This window comes from Lampetra planeri, chromosome 7 (assembly GCF_965212315.1).
Source record: "Lampetra planeri chromosome 7, kcLamPlan1.2.h2, whole genome shotgun sequence".
NCBI lineage: Eukaryota > Metazoa > Chordata > Hyperoartia > Petromyzontiformes > Petromyzontidae > Lampetra > Lampetra planeri.
The window spans coordinates 15,302,546-15,323,329 of record NC_136113.1 but is presented as its reverse complement, the minus strand read 5'-3'; the positions used below and the strand labels follow the sequence as shown (position 1 = coordinate 15,323,329).

General features: G+C 48.5%; 1 protein-coding gene across 3 annotated transcripts in view; it reads left to right on the top strand.

Moving 5' to 3' along the window:
* The first annotated feature begins 5,574 nt into the window (after positions 1–5,574).
* SLC25A21 (solute carrier family 25 member 21) overlaps positions 5,575–20,784 on the top strand; it is a 133,391-nt gene continuing 118,181 nt past the window's right edge. Inside the window, exon 1 of one of the 3 annotated variants that reach the window (XM_078596510.1) lies at positions 5,575–5,941. In XM_078596510.1, the coding sequence (XP_078452636.1) occupies positions 5,872–5,941 (70 nt within the window). In that variant the 5' untranslated portion in view covers positions 5,575–5,871. The remainder of the gene's footprint in view (positions 5,942–20,784) is intronic. The other 2 variants (XM_078596509.1, XM_078596511.1) reach the window with 2 other exon arrangements.

The following is a 20,784-nucleotide window of genomic DNA, read 5'->3' as shown; positions in this document are numbered from 1 at the left end:
GCGACTTCGGGCTTCCGAGTCTGCGACATGAAGCCCCATGGACATTGTCGGCCACGGGATGTTCACCTGTTGATCACCTGCTTCCATTCTCAACAGCGGCTCGGCTTGATTGATTGGAGAATTTTATTGGATGTGTGGCTGCACCGTGCCACAAAAGACAAAGCTTAACTGTATAACCTCCCACAGGCCGTGGGGGCAAGTGCTGTCCGCGTGAACGAGGGGGCGGTGGCGGGTGTATTTCTGCGCATGATCGCCTTTGTTTAAACACTATAGGTACTCTTTTGAAGGCCGAGTCGACCTAGAGGAAACCCAGAAGTTCAGATATTCGCCACTGGCGTTAGCCGCGCGCGAACTGATTCAGTTCCGCGATTCAACTTAATTCGCTATTATATACACATCTGTCGTTATCATCTCATTTGTAGTGTCTCGTTTAGCCAACTGGCTTGCCTGTGCATTAGCGTTCCATTTCTCAATCTGTGGGTCCTCTGCCAAGTTTGGGTCACGCTTCGTGCCACCAATGATGGCATTGATGGTGATGTTCGTGGTGGTGCTGGTGGTGGTGGTCGTGATGATGACGGATGCTGTTTATTATTTTGTTGTGTCGCACGCACTGTGGAGACAGCGCGAGTTGGTGGATCCGAATAATTTCCATACCTGTCAACCCCTTAGCAGTGCCCTACCTTATTACAGACCAATTCAGACCTTATTGGGAAACACAAACAAATAGACAAAAAAAATGTTGCCCGCATTGAAACTGCTGTGCTCCGCATGGATTTGAAAATTCATTTTCCCTGCACAAGAATACGGGGGTGAACACGGTATGAATATCATATTCTTGGTTCTTTCGGTAAAGTCACGTAGAAGGGAAATTAATAAAATAATAAAAATATAAAACAATAAAATTCTCACGACGTTTCGATTGCAACACAAGCAATCGTCATCAGGTGTGAAAACCACAGCAAGAAAATTTGAAGAAAAGAAAGGTATGAGTGTCGTTGAACTCCCTTGCCGTGTATGGCGAGGCGGCGTCATACTCTGGCCTCGCCAGGAGAGGGCGGTACATCAAAAGTGTATCCCACCTTATTCTTTGGGTGTTTCGGTAAAGTGACGTAGATAGGTTCCAAGAAAAGTTGTTTTTTTTATATTTTCTTTGAACCTATCTACGTGCATTTACCGAAAGACGCAAAGAATATTAATTGCTGCAGTGACGAAAGCTTTAAGTCAAGATGTATTCCACCTGTTCCGCGCGGATGGGATCGAGCGTTTCCCCTCTCACACGCGTGGCTTGGCGAGTTCCGAATTTGCTCCCACGTGTAAACTCATTCATTGGCCGATACCACCTTCACAGAGCGATATAGGACGGCAGAAAGTTGGGCAGTCGCTGGCTCTGGCTCACCAGGAGGCTGGTTTGGGGCCGCCCATAAATGACGTCACGCGATTTTGGACGATTTTTGACACCCCCCCCCCCCTCGTCACACGGCGTCACGAAAAGTCAGACCCCCCTCAAATATGACGTCACAAAGCTCTGTCCCCCCCCCAAAACCATATTTCATTTTGAAAAAAAAAACATGCTTCAAATCGCTTTAAACTATTGTCATTGTAGTGCGTATTTAATGTGGCGCTGCACTCTGATGTTGTAGGAGAAAACATTTATTCAAAAGTCTATTTAATTAAGTAGAACGTGTTGTCTATATTTATTAAAATTTGCGCATTTCGATGTGACGTCACATTTCTCCCTCCCCCTCCTCGTCACACATCGTCACAAATGTCTGAACCCCCCCCCCCCCCAGGTGCGTGACGTCATTTATGAACGACCCCCTTCCAGCATCTGTGGTTCCTCGTGCCAAGCCTAGGGCTCGATATTGATGTACGCACCAACAAAAATCGGTATCGTTGGAGGGAATAGAAGTCAAACAAATACGAGACAAGACGCCGTCGTGGAGCGGAAGCTCTGGGAAGGAGTGGCGTCTGCCGATTTAATGTCCCGTAGCAGTTCACGTTGATTTTGTTTGACCACGTGAGAACGACAGAAGATGGTAGCAAGACTTTCGAATAATTCGCTGATGCCGTTGGCTGTGGTGCACGATGCAACACAACACCCATTCGTCAATGAACACGATAACGACACTATATGCGACGGTGCTAGCCAATGCCCCCTTCTGTACATCGCCTAGTGAACGGGCCATTGGACAAAACGGAGTCGACTGTGCACGTCTTTGAAGGCAGTGCCGTTGACTCCTTCATGCGTTGAGTTTGCGATCTGGCAGACGGCCGGTAACACTCCCCCCGCACCAAATCCTCCTCTTCCCGACGGGGCTTGAGAGCGATTGCTTCGGCGTGTATCTGCCGCCACCTCGCGGACACAATCAATATGGACATACGAACAGAGTTCTTGCACGGCTCAAGGGCTTTGGCCGCGACTTTAACACGCATCTCGCGACGTAACGACCGCGACAATCGTGCTGTTACGATAACAAACAAAATGTGAAACAAAGTGGACAGGTAAGGGAAGCTGATATCGCGACAATCGTCAGACCGCGAGATCTAATATCGTACTGTGGTTAAAATGATGGTAGAAACCTCGACAGCACAGTAAAGCATGGAACGCTGTCTTATTTTTGGTGAAATGTGGTGAACATTAAAAGGTTTGGTCCTTGAAGATGCCGATTGTCACACATGTGCAGAATACGTTTCAGAGCGGTGACGTCATCTGGCCACGCAGGGCATGCTGGGATTCTTGTGATGCAATAATGTTTTTTTATGCATTTGAAGACATCCACCCATGTCGTAGCATCCCGTTTGTTATCAAAATCTGAATATTTATTTATACTGGAGGTATCCGATGAGCTATAAGGTTCGTTCTCACAGATGTCCAGTATTTCACAGATGTCCAGATATCACCGCAGTATGAATGCCACCTATTTTGTCTTACAGTGGCAGAAAAAAAAGTGATCAAATCCACTTGGCTTTTTTATTTGTGGCACCCAATATTACCTTACGCATTCATTTGCTAGCACACACACATAAACACATGCACACACATTCCTCTCTAAAGCCTCTTCAAGCCAGCCAGAGGTTTCCTCCGCGTGATGTGCGTGCCCGCCGTCACGGATTTGGACTGAACTTCAATCGCGACGGTGCCAGTCGCGAGCGGTACAATGCGGACGGTGGTCAAACGTCTTGCAGCCGGTCTCGGGCTGCAGCGAGACGAAGCTACGTGACAAAGGCGCGGCTCTGCAAGCGCTCGCTAACGCCACTGCTGTCGTCTCCTGGAGGGAGCTCTAGAATGCCACGAGATAATTGTGCACGCGTGTTGAACTTCATGCGCACCGTACGTAGCCGGTGCGAAGGACGACAAACTCGACGCAAAAAAAAATAGTTCCAAAGAGACGAGTTTTCAACGCGCATTTAAAAGTGCCTCGCTCCCAGTGTTCTGTACGAGTCGTTGAAGTGTTCGTTCTCCGTTGTGGTGCTCGCATCTACCACGCGCGTTGAGAATAGAATGGCGCGCAAGTGTAGATCTACGGCCCCTTGTTTACTCCACTGCTGGACGAGCGCATCCGCGCCACGGCGATTCCTGGGGGGGTTGTTTGACCGCGCATTTATCTCTTCAAGGCGCATGCAGCGTCACGCGAACTCCGGTCATCCTCGCAGGAGCGGATTTTGGCTCAACGTCGAACGAAGACGGGGGTCACCGCATCTCGTGGCGCTTTCAGATGCGCTTCTGCGGCCGTGTGGCACGCTCGATATGAGGAAGCCACTGGTGCCATGCACTTGAAAATCATCATCCAGATTGAAAACTCAATTCTTTAGAACTGATTTTGTCGCTGTGCGCTTTCAATTGCAGATTGAAAACTCATTTCTTTAGAACTTATTTTTGTGTTTAGTTTGTTGTTCTTCCCCCGCACCTCCGATTGGCACGGTTGGCTACGTACGGTGCGAAAGAAGTTCAACACACGTGGAGCGCATTTCGCTGGTCAATGCAAGTTGTCGCGCGTGTGCGGGTCCAGGTACAGTTCAGATATAACTCGTCAACGATATTTTTTGGTTTTCCCCTTTTTTCTGGCAACAAAACAGCTGTGTTAAGATGTTAAAACACCAAACTGAAACCTTTTACAATGAATCTCGTTTGCATTAACCACAATACTTGTGGTCAGAATGCAAACAAACACCATACTCTGATAACATATGGATTGTCTTTGAAACTGATTGCTCCACACCAGAGACAGCTTTCTTTTGAGCCTCGTCTCAAACGGTGTTAGACCAGAGGACGCCAAAAGGCGTACAGCCCAAAGACAATGCACTATCAGACAAATGAGGGCTCGGGGTGAGCAGCTTCATCATGGGACCTCGTTTGCCAATACCAAAATATGAGAATAGGTTTTCCCCTTTGTGGTTAATGCAGACGTGATTCCTTGTAAAAGGTTTCAGTTTGGTGTTTTAACATCTTAACACCTGTTTTGTTGCCAGAAAACATGGGAAAACCTCTTCTCATATTTTGGTATCTGCAAAGGAGGTCCCATGATGAATGAGATTTTTTTTTACCGCTCCGCAAAGTGATTAGTAATTATAATCTGCTTTTATCCTGGAGGAATCCCATTGGCTACCATGCTCTTTTTGCTTCACAGTCGTCAATAAAGTTACGAAGAATAATTCTGGTCACACACCGGAGGCCGTGGGCTCGATCCCGACCCTGACGATGCCTGCTTGCGTATATTTGGAGTTTGCGGTGTCTCTTTCCCCGTGATGCTGTGGATTTTTCCCCGGATTCTCCGGGTTTTCCCTCCACATTTAGAACCGACATGCGTTCAGAGTATTTGGCTGCTATACATTTCCACACGTTAAGCCACTTGAGCTATTATTTGTAGCCAGGTCGCTTCTGAAAAGAGCTAAATAGCTCAGCGTGCCTTAGATGGTAAAATACTAATAAAAAAAAGTAGGTCACGTGTGGTGGGGAAAAGCATGGGGACGCCTACGTCTCTCAAGACTTCCGATTTAGAGCTTTCTAGCTCAATGGGCCGTGCTGGTAAAAAAAGAATAACAACGTTTTATATACATATATAGTTTATATAGATTATAAAGACGCACCTGCAACGTATGCTTTCAAATAAAGTAAGGGGTATGAGCGCGGGGATGTTTGGGGGGGGGGGGGGTGGGGGGTGTGGGGGGTAGTGCGTCTTATAATCCGGATAAAACGATACATCATCGAGACCAAGCAAAGTCCGGTGCCGTCAACGATTCCTCCCGCGGGGCACAAACCGGCCAGGCGACCAAAGGCATGCACACCCTGCCCCCGCGCGACCAAGCCTGCTCACATCACCCCACCGCCAACGTCATCATCATCACACCACCAGCGCCAAATCCACAGTCAGAGCCGTTCCTATGGTACGGCGAATCGGGTCGACCGCACCGGGCCCCGCGCTTCGGGGGGCGGCGGGGGGTTACTGCGCTTCTACGTCACAGTGTCAGAGTCGTAAACTTCCGTTTGAGTTTGACGGCGTGGGCGGGGATCGACGCGGCGTGATCGTTGCACGGGGCCACGCTCACACCCCACAACCATCATCGTACGAACTGCCCCGCCTACACAGCCTCACAGCGCTGCGTCATAAACGACGGCTACCAACCCCAGGCGAGCGTCGCCGCCGTCATCACCGCCAGCGGATCTTAAAGCGGCGGCAGCAGCAGGAGCCGAAGCCGCTGGCCCCTTGAAGCCTTGAAGACGCCGACAGCGGAGACGGGGAGAGGGGCAAGCGAGAGAGAGAGAGCGACACACGGGGAGAGACGTAACGCAGGGGGAGAGATAGAGAGAGATACGCACGGCTGGCTGTTGGGAGCACGAAGGGACATCACCACCACCACCATCCCCCCGAGATGATTGCGGTGCAAGAGCGGGGCAGACTGCGCGAGGCGTTCCACCAGGTGCTGGCCGGAGGATCAGCCGGTGAGTTGTTGGGGACGCCTCGCTGCAGAAGCAGCCCCGTTGAACACACATACGCACACGCGCGCGCGCACGCACACATGCACGCGTTGTTGTGACATAGGCACTACAGACGGCAACAATTCATTACATAATCGTGTCTCTTCGTTCGTACCTCTGCTCGTGCGTGTGCATTCATTCATTCGTCCGTCCGTCCACCTATTCAGTCGTACGCTTTCATCCATTCATATTTCATCCATTCCAAAAAACCGCGTCAGTTTGTTGATCCACTCGGTCATCCACGACATCATCTCGTCCATCCCGAGACACAGCTGCAGTGTGCGCATTGTTACATCCATCTCTCCATACAACAACCCATCCACCTCTCAATCAATCTATCCGTCTTCTGTGTGTTTGTTTAACGCCTTTTATTTCCACGTGGGTTAGTGGTAATGTATTGAAGGTGGAGGGGTTACCAGCCCCTCGCACCCGTCCAGAGCCCCCATTTAGCCGCTGTGGTGGTCACAAACGCCCTGAGCGACGCTCACAACAACGAGCGGAGCGCCGGGTGGCTAAAGCACAGCAAGTTGGCACAGTAGGGGGCACAGGTGGTGCATCAGCCAGTCATCTCGGTCATCTCAGTCGACCCGTGGCACCTGGGTCTGCCCCGTGACCTGCCAGCGGGCGTTCGACACTTCACGTGGCCTCAAGGTGCACATGGCCTGGCACAAGCGTCGTCACCGCCACTTAGTGGCGAATGGCGGTTGTTGTTGTTGTGTTTAACGCCGTTGCTGTAAAGAAGCACGGTTATGAATGCATTGCACAGCCGAGATGTCTGTGACTCGTTGAGCAACTCTGCGTTTGCGCTGACGGCGATCTCACCGCGGCATCGGTCAAATCAGCGACGCGCGATGTTGTTCACGCCAACGATGCCTCGAACCCACGGTGGAAACATCGATTCTCTCCCACTTGCCCACGCAATCAATCGACGGTTTCACTTCGTACGTGGTGTACACCGAGGGACGATTCCAGCGACACCCGGCAGCCGCTCGAGACCGGTAAATTCGCCGCTGTAAATAATTTTTGTTATTTTTTTTTCTTCGCGACAATTCAATCGCCGGGAGGAGACGAGGAGAGTGATTTTACCGAACCGATCCCGGACCAACCCTTCACGGAACCGCACTGATCAGCGCGGTGACGCAAGGTCGTGCAAACGCGTGTTCGCTACGCACGTGTCCATCGACGCCGTGGACACCCCTCGCTCGCGAGATGTTGTTGCAAACTCTTCAAGGATTCATTCAAAAGGTTGCGTCTGGATAGAGAAAACCCAAATGACCGACACGGCGTGCGGATGACCTTCATCCAGCAGTGGATTGAAACGGGGCCGTTCATTACTATTGCTGCTGCTGCTTCTGCATCTTACACGTGAGCGTCACGCGCAGTGCAGTGTCCGCCTGAGTGCAGCACGCCGATGCGCAGATTGAGTGGGGGTTTTGTTTTGTTTAAGTATCTAAAATTGCACATGTCATAGAGTACAGTACAGCCAAAGACATAATTAAAATCTGGCTAGCACATCAACTGCCGGCGGGCATCTATTAATTGCCTAAAATGCGTGTTGCGTGTTGCGCCGTACGAGTTGAAACTTGTGCAGACCGAATGATGACCAGTTGGCTTCTTGGCACATCCACGCCACGGCAAATGTCTTCGCGTCTGACACGAGCAGCCCCCAAAAGCGCACACGCGATATCCGCCTGCAACTTTTTTTTATAGTTTCCACGGTGGCACAGACAAAAAACATCCTAAGCAAATGTTAAATAGGCAGTTGATACTGAATGCATGGATAGTATCATGGGGGCTAGAGCGTGAGCGTGAAAGGAAATATCTTTACATTCTATTTATTATGATTATGATGATGTCGCTTGTCCACCCAGGAAAGTCTCAACGAGTCTTATGGCAGATTTGCAGGAGGCTCCTGCCACGTTTTCGCAGAAGGAGGCGATGATTGCACCTTTAAATCATCGAGATCGAAAACTCCTTTCTTCAGAACTGCTTTTCGTGCTTAGTTTGTTGTCCTTCCCCCGCACCTCCGATTAGCACGGATGGCTACGTACGGCGCGAAAGAAGTTCAACACACACCACGCGCACACGTGCGTGCTTGTGTCGCGTGGTGGGAGTGTGCACGTTCCCTTTAAAAGAAGGAGTGGCTTCAGCACCGCCTTGCTACACGTGGGGGGGGGGGGTTGCTACACGTGGGGGGGGGGGGGGTTGCTACACGTGGGGGGGGGGGGGTGCTACACGCTGTGCGGATGACACAAAACGCGTGACCCCCCCCCTCCTCCTATTCTCTTCCAGATTATGAGATGCTCCGGAAAGATTATAGGACGAGCATTGCGCAACAGCAAAACGTTTTTGGAGAGAGAGAGAGAAAAACGCAGCAGCTTGGAAAACCACACCTCGTACCCAGGACAGTGGTTGTTCGTCTGCAAGTTTATGGACTGAGAGTCTCCGTAGTACAGAACTTTTCAACTTTTTTTTTACATTTTATTTCACCAGGTAAGGCCCACTGAGCAAGTGATAGCTCAATGAAGTGGCTTATCATCACGTGGCAATATATAGCAGCCAAAGACTCTAAACGCGTGATGTTGAATCTAAATGTGGAGGGAAAAACCGGAGGGACCCCATGCGACCACAGAGAGAGACACGCAAACTCCAAATATACAGCAGCAGGCACCAGGGTCGTGATCGAACCCACGATCTCCTGTGTACCAGGCGAGGTAGTTAACATCTCCCAGCCACCGTGATGAGTATGATGATGATAGAGAGAGAGACACGCAAACTCCAAATATACAGCAGGCGTCAGGGTCGGGATCGAACCCACGACCTCCTGTGTACCAGGCGAGGTAGTTAACATCTCCCAGCCACCGTGATGATGATGATCATACAGAGAGAGACACGCGACCTCCAAATATACAGCAGATGTCAGGGTCTGGATGGAACCCACGACCTCCTGTGTACTAGGCGAGGTAGTTAACATCTCCCAGCCACTGTGGCGCCTAACTTGATTGAAGACCGGTCGACTTTGGGGGGGTGGGGGTGAGAAGGGTGGGGGGGGATGTTGCGTGTGGGTGTAAAATAAAGTGTGGTGCACAGGATCTGGCAATGGATCGGGAGCCAGTGGAATGGATTGGTGTTATTGGGAGTTGTGTGGTCTCGTTCACGCGTGTGGCTGACCGGGGGGCGAGGGGTGTGGGGGGTTTCCCGCATGTCGATGCAGCAGCCATTTTTAAAGGGACCAGAGTCATTGACCACAACAATTGATCGAGCGTAACTTTTTTGCAAATGAATCGGCTTAATGAGCTAATTGTCTCTCTACCTGCAATACGGAAGAGCGATGTGTCTGCGACAGGGGCATACAGATGGTGGATTTCGGAATGCATGCATTGAAACTTGTGGGACCTCTCTTGCCGGTATCAAAATATAAGAATAGGTTTGACCCTATTTGGCAATAAAACAATTGTGTTAAGATGTCAAAACATCAAACGGAAACCTTTTTCAAGGAATCGTGCCCTGCAATAACAACTTATACTTGTGGTGAACATGGAAACAAACAAACAAACATGCTTTGGTAGTAAGTGTAGCTCACCCCGAGCTCTCAATGTCCTGATAGTGCGTTGTCTTTGAGCTGTTCGCCTTTTGGCGTCCTCTGGTCTAACACCGTTTGAGACTAAGCTCTAAAGAAAGCTGTCTCTGGTGTGGACGACCAATCCGTTTCAAAGGCAATGCCATCATATCCTACCAGAGCATGTTTTCTTTTTACATGTTCACCACAAGTGTATGTGGTTAATGCAGACACGATTCCTTGCAAAAGTTTTAACATCTTAACACAACTGTTTTATATTGCCAGAAAGGGTGAAACCCTTTTCTTTTTAAGGATCCTTGTTTATTGTTAACGCCAAGCACGTGATGGGTTTACGTGACCTCATGCAGCCACCAGAGGCGCTACATTCACCAACAATGTCAAACAACATTACAGGCGACGTTTCAGGCAATGGCCCTTCTTCGTAGCACATGGGCCAGAGATGAGAGTCAGGACCATTATCCCGAACGTTGCCCATTGTAATTGTAAATAAATATTTTTTGAAGGCGACTACGTTTTGTTGTTATTGTTGTTGTTACGTGTGCTTGTGTACCAGTGACAATGCCAGCAGCCGCAACGTCGTCCAAATGATATGTCGCCAAGTAAAGATAACCGCAACGCGAATGCAGAACTTGCTGATATTGACGAAAACAATCGTTGGAAAGTAAAAATCGCTGCCTCGAACAACCCTCGCTGCAAATGGCGACAAACTATTCAGACAGAATAAAAGAAAATAATATAATAATAAAATAATATAATAATATAATATAATCATAAAATAATATAATAATAAAATAATATAATAAAATAATATATGTTTTATTTTTATTATTTTATTACTTCCCTTCTACGTGACTTTACCGAAAGAACCGAAAGAACCAAGAAGATTAATCCCTGCAGTCACGAAAGCTTTAAATCGAAAAATATTCAGACAGAGACGCGCTCCAAGGGACTGGAATCAACTTACAGTCACACGCATCCAGATAGAAACTTCCACCCCGTGCTCAATCCACAAAAACACAAGTCGGAGCTGCATACTCCGCGCTGTGTGTTGCACAACGTGGCTTTGTCTGGAACAGACGAGTCACGTTTGAGAACATGCCGTGCCAGCCTTTGAGACGTAATTATGATCGAGTCCGGCGCGCGTGAGTCTGAGCCGGAGCCTCTGGCAGGAGGCAGAACGCGATCAGGCAGATTTCTCTGGCTCCACCAGTGCCCAGATATCAGTGGGGCCAGCTTTGACCTGCTCCAACAGTGGCACAGGTGCCTGGGTACAACAATTATTTCCTGGACAGGGTAGTGCAGCGGTGAGCTCGCTACGAACCTGGTCACCCGAGTTCGATTCCCGCTCACGGCCAACACCAAGTGACGATCATCTGAACTGGTCTCGGGCCTCCCCTAGGTCGCCTCAGCCTCAAATTGATTACCTGGCGCGGCGTGTAAACATCGCCATTGGGGAGACAAAGGCGGTCGGGCGTGGTGCTGGCCACCCACTCTCTCATAGGTGCTCGCCAACAGCACTTGGACCAGTGCCGGATTATCCTAGTAGCACAAGTAGCTACAGATGCTACGGGCCCCGCACTTTCAAGGGCCCCGCGCCAAATACTTTCAAGCTATCAATTCCGGTTCAGTGATTCTGCACTTGCTCTATTACTCTAGCACTATACTGCCTTCAACTTTTACGACTGGGTGTTTAAGGTTAGCGATTTGGCGCATTATCTGGCTGTATAGCAATTTAAAAAATACAATTACTTTACTGTGCAAGTAAAAAAAATGTGTTTAAATATTTACGTGTTTTTGTATTTATTTAGGGCCCCTTTATAACATATGCTACAGGCCCCGCACTAGTTTAATCCTGCACTTACTTGGAACCATAGAGCAAACCCACTGTGTTCTGCGCTCCTTCAACAGAGGAGGAGGAACTGCAGACCGGCACTCTCTCTCTCCTGAAGCCCTCTCGTCGTGGCTAGGAGACCTCTCCGAACGTTGGCGTCCAGCTCCTGAGCATCTTGCTGTCTGTCGTTCGTAATCTAAAGTTTCTTGGGTTAGATCGCGTAGCTATAAATGTGTCGTCGTAACCCTCCACCACCCGACGCAGCCGATGAGGTTTGTCACGCAAGCAACGCGCCAGTTAAATTTCGATGTAAAGCTTTCGTGATTGCAGGGATTCATATCTTTTGTTTTTTCGGTGAATTCACGTAGAAGGGAAATAATAAAAGAATGTATATATTTTTTATTTTTATTTCATTATTTCCCTTCTACGTGACTTCACCGAAAGGACCAAGAATATAACGCGCCAGTTATTTACCGCTATAGCCCACCGGTGTGTTGGAGAGTAAATCCACGACATTTACAATTTGAGTAGTACGACGCTTCGCTGGTAATTACATCAAACAGCGTCATCTGGAGATTGGCCAAAAGAGTGAAGTCATCCACCTGCTTCCGGCCTTAAATAGAGCAGGACGTCGCCATCACTGTCGTGGGCAAGAATTCACTTTAATTTACCGGGATTTGCACAACTTTACAAGCAAATAGGAAGGTTTAAAAGTTTTTTTCTGTCGTTGTTAAAAGTAAAGAAAAATGATTGATTCGATTTTAAAGGCGTAAGTAATGTATTTGATTATTATTAGAGGATTTAAAACAACAGACGTTCTGAACACGTGGCTGTCAGTCTGCTGTTCTTGCACTTGGGCGGGTTGTCGGCTATTCATTGAGCACCGTTAGCGATTGAGATAACACGTGTAAATAAATAACAGCTTCATCAGCTTTATAAATAAATAAGCATCCAAAGTCATTTGTAAACGATACGTTCAGTAAATATCATTGTACACGGGTGCCAATCACTCCTCATCCCGAAGATGATGTGACTTGTCAGGAAGTCAACTTTTTTCGTATTAATGTGAAACAGAAATACGTGTTACACATCTGTTTGGCTCATGGTTAGCTGTTAACAAATACCTCACCGTGTAAAGCTTCACTTAAAAGACAAAGATGCCTTAACAGACTGTCGGAGCAAGTGTTGTTAGCGAGCACCTATGTAGACCGGCACGGCACACGAGGAGCTGGGTGGCCAGCACCACGCCCGGCCGCCTTTGTCTCCCCAGTGGCGATGTTTACACACTACACCAGGTACTCATTTGAGGCTAAGGAGACCTAGGGGAGGCCAAGTCACTGGTGTTGGCCATGAGCGGGAATCGAACTTGGGTCACTGGGTTAGTAGCGCTACCGCTCCCCACTTAAAATAGACACAACAACAACAATCGCCTTTCGCCATTAAGTGGCGGTGACGTCACCACGACGCTTGTGCCAGGCTATGTGCGCACACAGTCACAGAGTCACACATGGGCTGTCGAGAGTAGCCACGGAGCATATTCTCCTCCTGTTCTGCATGAGTTGTCTCCGGGTTTTTTTCTGGTTTCCTCCGAGAGCTAAATAAAAAAAAAAACCCAAATACGATGTAACTGGCATCGGCCAAAGCATTCCCCCAATGCTGAATACAAAAAACACACCTGATTAAAAAGACAAAATCACCTGGCGATCAGTCAATTGGCAGGACCCTGCCGCGGAGAATCTTGAGACTCGATGAGACTTTTTTCCTGCGAAAATAAATGCAAAAATAAATTAACGAATGTCGCCTTCGATGGTGGGCCTGCCATGCAGCAATCCGTCGAACGCTTAGGAGCGAACGAGCTTGCACATCTCTTGATTTGACCATCACACGCGCGCGTGCACACACAGCTTGCATAGTGTACCAGAGAACCCGTCGAACTGGAGACAATCTCCAGAAACAACACACACACACACGTAGCAATATACAACCAGAAGGGCATTTACATGATTAACTTATGGAGACAATCATTTGTTAAATTGGCCAAAACATTCCGATCTTTCTTGGCTTTTCCGTATATAGTATATGCCTATGTCTGTTGAACTTCTTTCGCTCCGTACGTGTCCAGCCGTGCTCATCGGAGGTGCGGGGGAATGACAACAAACTAATACAAAGAAATAAGTCTCCTAAAGAAACTCGTTTTCAATCTAAATTGTGTGGCTAAAGGGCGTCGTTATTATTGTTATTGTACAAATAAAAAGCCACTCACCTGTGAGCAGTTTACCCCGCATATTAAATGTCAGACATTCTGAAGGCTGCAGTACATGTTCAACCAAGCATGCCTGATTAGAGCTTTACTTGTAACGCGATCTCTTAGGAACGCTTCAAGTTTTGCGACGCGTACGCTTCGAACTTTTGCGATTCAATTTGTCACGCGGTCGACGGCTGACAAGTACGAAGCCGTCCACGTCGTATTGATTACGTTGCCTTACCCTTCAACTGTTAGCTTCATGCTTGCCAACTTGGGATCATTTCGAACAGCTCAAGGCCTGATAATCAAACTAAATAAATAGAGGCGATTCAACGGAGCGATGTTGTACGCGTGCCACGGGACGGCACGAGGAGGAGTAGACACGTGCCGTGACGGATCCTGCGAGATCTCAACGTGTCGGTCCACGGTTCGCCGAGCTGCATTGGCTCCTAGTCGCCCACCGGACGAACAAGTTCAAGTTAATTTATTAGGTAGAGCCCTGTGGTGTGACCGCGATAGCAACGTCCATCCCGTGGTCCCAGTGCCGGATTAAGCTAGTGCGGGGCCTATAGCATATGTTATAAACGGACCCTAAATCATAAAAAACACGTGAATATTAAAACACAATTTTTTTACTTGCATTGTAAAGTAATTGTATTTTTTTTGCTATACAGCCAGATAATACGACAAATCGCTAACCTTAAACACCCAGTCGTCCATAAAAGTTGAAGGCAGTATAGTACTGTAGTAATAGAGCAAGTGCAGAATCACTGAACCGGAATTGATTGCTTGAACGCATTTAGCGCGGGGCCCTTGAAAGTGCGGGTGCCCGTCGCATCTGTAGCTGCTTTTGCTCCTACGATAATCCACCAATGCGTGTCCCCTCTCTCTCTTCTCTCTCCGTGTCTGTGATCAGCACCCCCCGTTCACGGGCAGAGAGACAGAGAGACTCGGCAGCGTTGTCCAGTAGAGGGCGCACGCGGCACACGCGTGACACGCGGCCGTTTGCCGAGCCCCAGGTTCCTTGTCGCTCGTCCAACCTGCGGGTGCGGAGCCGCGTGTGGCGCCACTTCAAGGACCGCTTCGTGACGTTCTTTATTTGAAGTACGACCACAATGCATCGCGGCTCTCGACAGATATTGAGGGTTGTTGTTGATGCGTTTACCGAATTCGAAAAGGAAAAAAAATGTCTCTTGTTGTTATTTCGGTTGTTGACGCTTTGCATTGGGGGTAGGGGATGCATCGACACTTGAAGACGTGCCAGCATTAGCCACGTCCAGGGGGTCGGCGACCTTTCAAAGAGGAAGAAGGAGAGCCATCGAGTTCGAGAGCGACATCACACGCAGAGCTACTTGTACGCACGCACAGCAGTAGATGACAACACAAATTCGGATTTAAATGAACAAAATAAGTGATGGAATAAACTGACTCCATTTAGTCCCCCCCCCTTAGTTATTATTTAACAACGCAGTTTGACTGTTTTACATTTTGTTGTCACCAAGACATTCCATAGTAACCCATTCCCTGCCATATTTAATCAATTATCTTTCCATTAAATGACGTGTAAGATTTTTTTTTTAACTGCCTGCCCACAATTGGGGGTCAGTCAAAGATTCCTGCCCCATGCGGATCCAGTGTCGCAGGTTAGCAATCTCTAGCCATATCCGCAGCAGCATCTCAAGAGATGCCAGCGGTGTGGAAGAAAGTTTTATCAATTGACACTGCGGTCGTTGGGCAGTTGGGCACTGGCACGATTGACACCAAAACCCGGATCACATTTGGCAATGACGACTTGGTGCAGTCTGGGACTGTGTTTGTTGTTGTTTTGGTGCCTTGCCCGAGCTTGCAATTTCGTGTTGAAAAATCGTTAGGAATTTACGTACTTTTGTAATTTGCTCTAACATTATTTATACATTTTTCTTGACATGCGTACATTTTGTTTCTACTCTGCACTCCTATCGATGTTATTTTTTTACTTTTTGTATTGTTTGTTTTGTTGTTGTAACTCGTTGACCCGCCCCTACTGTCCATCTGTGAAAAAAAGAGCTTCATAGCTCATCGGATTCCTCCTCCTCCAGTCGAAATAAAGAGTCTGATAAGTGAAGTTGTGGGTCAGATGTATGGCCCGTGCGCTGTACAATCTTCCCGCTTTGAATTCACGCCCAAGGATGCTTATCCCTGGGACCAGCCTTCACTCCGCATTGCAAGTCCGCTGCACGATGGGCAAGCGAGACTTGAATTGTAAATGGTTTAACCAAGTCATGAGCGCTGCACTAACAACTGCCAGATGGAACACCCAGACCTTGATTTTTAATGAGCGTTGTTATCCTCACGTTTTAGACTTTTGTCTGAAACTGTTCAGGTTGCCAACTTTTTTTCTCTCCAAAATAAGCACCGAGTGTTTCTAATTTTGCGCGATCCTGTGGTTCTTTATATCAAAGGTCCGGAATTATGCTTTTATTTTAATAACATGAGAATATAAATTCCACCCTCCTCCCCCCCCCCCCCCCATGGCATGTCGGTTTGCGACGGGTTTTGTTTTGTTCGTTTCACCATACTTCACCGCGACAGTCACCGCGGGTTGCTGGAGGGAGCGAGGGCCACTGATGTTTGCCGTGGCTGGGAATCGAACCGGGGGTGGGGGGGTCGCTGGTTTCGTAGTGCAACGCGCTAATCACGGTGCCACCGCTCCGAACTCGTAATCGTGTTTTTTTTTATCTTTCTCAAAGGTCAAAAAAAAATCAGCAAAGCATCATTCACTCTCACCACTGTGTACGATTGGATGCTATACGCTATTTACATGCAGCACACACACAGACCGCGTGTGCCCAATTTACATCACAACGGTGTATTATCTTGATACGGCATTTATTTCCCTACGGTACAATTTACCCTGACTCATTTTACAACATCGTCGTCGTTGTTGTTGTTGTTGTTGTTTTTGCTGTTTTCAACCCGTCGTCATTTTCTGTTGCACCGGCGGGCAGTGAGAGAGGGGCCTCAGGCCAGAAGCGTCCGGAGAGGCGACGCCTCCATCTGCTAGCAGCGCTGCAATCGCAGTCACCGCCGGGGGTGATGTCACGGTAACGTGGTTATTTATTCAGCTTGGGAAATTAGCGATATTGTTCTGTTTTAACTTTAACAAAAACAAAAATCAGTTTCGCGATTTCCTCTTTATATTTAAACCCATTTTTTTTTTCGGGGGGGAGAGGGCGCGGGGAACATTTTGAATGGAGCACGCAGTGCGATGCGTTGCGCTGCTGGATGTACAGCAGAAGCGGTATTGGCTTACGAGTGATTCCGGCCGAGCTTGGAGATTTAAATCGACAACGACAGGGCACCGAGGCGCGGTGCCTCTGGAGGACCAGGCGAGAAGGATTTCTGTGCCAACAAAAAAAAACCAAACCACGTTGCCCTCTCTGTCTGAAAGCTCGCAGAACTTTTGGCAATCTCACCTCGTGCCGCGTTGGAAGTGAACAAACTTAAGCAAAGAATTAAAAAAATAATTCGTGATATATTTACTTTTTGGATTTGAATGTGTTTTTTTTTTGGGAGGGGGGGGGGGGTGGCAGCTAATGCTGCTAATGGGTGCCACCTGTACATATTTTATTTTAAAGTCTGTGTTTTCTCTTGAGTGAGTTTATACTTTTCCTCTCTATGAACACAGCGTTCACGCGACGACGCAGGAGAAACAACTCAACCTCCGTTCGGTTCAAAACTGCACTCGGTTTTTATCTGCAGAGGTTCGGTGGTGACTGTTTATTTTCGGAGCGGATCTACACGATGTTGTCACAGCGTATCCGCGACGGGAGTGCTCCGTGCCATAATCGGACGAGACCTGTCACGTGTAGCCTACTTTGGCTTGACATGTATTCACCGCACCCTCGATGCAATCATTAGAGAAAAGAAAATACGTTTTTGTTTGGCAGACAGAGCGGTGGCATGTTGGCATGCGCCCTGAGCGATGAACCCGGCGGCCTGATGAGTGGGTTCGATCCCCAGTCGTGGGTAACGTCAATGGCGAGCGATGTGCGAACTGGTCTTGGGCCTTCACTTCCTACTAATCAGCGTGGTAAAGTATGGTCCATACATCGCCAACGATTGATATGCAATGGCCATCCAGTAGTGGATTGACAAAGGACTGTCCTGTCTTATAGATTTTTTTCTTCCAAACCCACGTTTAATCGAGTGAATGACGCTTGGTTACTAAATACATGAGCGCTGGAAATCGTCAAATAATTAGACTGTTCATTGTCGCAATTTTTGTTGACAAGTTTTAGCACGAATTTTAGATCAACATGCCTGGGTTTCTCTCGCGCAAGTCCCTAATAGGAAGACAATTTCGTAATTAAACTTTGTTCACATTGGATCGACTTTACTCGAGTTTTTTGTGACTCCCCCAGCCCCCCCCCCGTTACAGAACAAGACGAACGGAGCTAATGCGTTAATGCTTTCGACCTTAGTTGGAAAGTGTTAATAAGGCACTTTTGTCAAATAACAAAATAATTATTAATGAATGATACTTTTTGCTTCATCTCCGCATTGGTACGACAACATGTACGTTTTTTTTTTGCAAATTCATAATTTGGCTCCGTAAAATACTCAGGCCGCTCTGTACCGCTGCACTGGAACACAAAAACGTGTTGTTATTTGGCCCATTAACGGCTTCTCCACAGCTGTACAACGCAGCGCATTGATAATTTTACGGGCACTTAAATGTTGCGCGGTTTAACAAGGCGTAACACCAATAAAAAAAATTACACCGCGATAAATTTACTACCGCCGCTAATCCAGGCTGCCTCACACATATATTTATGCGGAGCTAATAGTAGAAAAAAGTATTACCGGTTGCTGAATTTAATCAAGTTTCGTGAAGAAGCATGAGATAGAGCAGTCATAATCCGAGCCAAACGTTCACTCGTATTCCGATGACTGAATTACATTTTACTGCCAGTAACGTCATCAAATCCAGAGCCATTTCATCACAAACGCCCTCCTCCTATGTCGTTATTTCACCCTGGCACGAGGACTACTTTTCGGTACTTCCACAGAGGAGACGTTTAAAGTGTGTGGCGCAGACTTAGCGGAAGAACAAGGTAGCGAGTCGGCTTTATCTGCAAGGTACTGCATTCAGGTCTTTTTTTTTCAAAGATCAATTCGAGATTTTTCGATTTTCCAGTCCGCTGTCAATACATTTATTGATGAGAGCCTCGGTGTGATTTTGTGGATGTGGGTGACGTGGAGTCCACGTATTAGCACTCACCGATCCAGTCGATGTTTGGCCTGGAATCCAACTAGCGTCACCAGAATTGTTTTCAAATTAAGTCAAAGCGATTGAAAGCGTGGAACGATGCATTGAGCTCCTGTGCAGCTGTTCGGATAGATGACTACATCGCAGGATCGTGAGAGATGGTGGCAGCTTCCAGACGCCTTCATCCAGAAGTGGATGGACGATGTCTGATGATGATGATGATGATGCTGAAGATGATGATTCAAATTGTACTTAATCATTGATGTATCTGTTTCGTAGCGATAAGAAATCTGGCGGATGAAAATATAAATAATTTAACCACGTTGCTGTACTCAGCGATTCAACCCGGAACACCGAAAACTACTTCAATGGTAGCACACGCGCTCAGCATCGTCGCCTTCACTCACGCACGCACTTGATTCACAATGCACCTTTGGAAGCGCTTTCTTTTAGAAGGCACCTGGGCGCGACACTGCCACTCTTCTATCGCGGTATATTAACACCCCAATTTACGTCTCCCCCTTTGACGTCGTTTGGAAATTACGCACGTTGGAGCTGAATTATTAACACCGCTCCCTGATTTGCGTCATATCAACCCCACACTTATGTCGCTGACAGCATCGTCCTTCCTGCCTCGTCACGTATCAGCCTTCGCCTCCACCACCCACCCTGTACATCGCTTTGATCTACGTCGTTTCGATATTCGTCGTTGCGCCATTCAGGAACGCATCCCCGATGTAAACCGGGGTAATTGCTGTACGTATGTATGTCACACTATTTTCGCACCGTACGTGGCCTCCTGTGCTAATCGTAGGTGCGGGGGAAGGACAACGATCTAAACACAAAAAGCCGCTCTCAAGAAATGAGTTTCCAATTTGGGTTTAAAAGCGCACAGCTCCAATGGTTTTCTAATATCGGAGGGAAGAGCGTTCCAGACGGCCGCAGAAGTGCATACGAAAGCGCCACGCCCTGCAAGGGACCATCTCTTGTTTTGATGCCAGCCAAAAGTCGCCGCTGTTACGAGGGATCGTACAATGACGGACGCAAGAGCATTCCAGACGGCCGCCGTACGTCCGCGACGTCACCTCACGAGGTGTAGATATTTGAACGCCAACCCCAATGGATAGTCGCATGCCCTGTGACGACGCGCCAGTGGGAGCCGATGTAAACACCGCGTTGGCTCGCGTAGAGACGGGGGGGGGCGCAGGAGGATGTCGCTGTTGACTCTCGCGCCTCCAGCCGCATTCCAGACACGTTAGGAGCGTCGCTCGCCCATTACGGTTAACTCGCAACACATTGCGCCGTCACACCGAATCTTGGCGCGGCCCACGAAGGGGGTGGGGGGGTGGGGAAAGGGGACCTTTGTATACCTTGCGACTAAACCACCACTTGCTGCACTTGATGACGTTAACGCGAATTGCATCGACCTTGCTAAGTGCGTTCGACGAACCGCTTGCAGAACGGCTGCCGTTCGTCTGCGGTTCAAACTCCCCCGCCGCTATGCCGAGACCCACCGCGGCTGGCCCTATTGATTGCGCTATTTGTTTTTTAATCCGCCGCAGTACTGTACCTGTGCATGGAAGAGTAGGCCAAACATCCTCCCCCGGAGAGAGAGAGCGAGAGAGAGAGAGCCCCTCTCCAGAATATCTTTCTGCCGTGCAGTGGCGTGAGCGAGGAACTGCAGGGCTGCCACCTCGTCACGGGTGTGCTTCGTCAATCCGCTGCTGCATGAGGATGACCTCCACACCTTTTGGGTCACGGATGTTTGTTCGCCCATACGCCGGCCCACGTTGGCCATTGCGGGTCGGTGAAAGGGGCGGCTCAGACACCGCTCGCCAATGCTGTCAGCCCGCGCTCGGGAAACTGAACTCGGGTGTCCGGATTTATAGCGCAGCGCGCT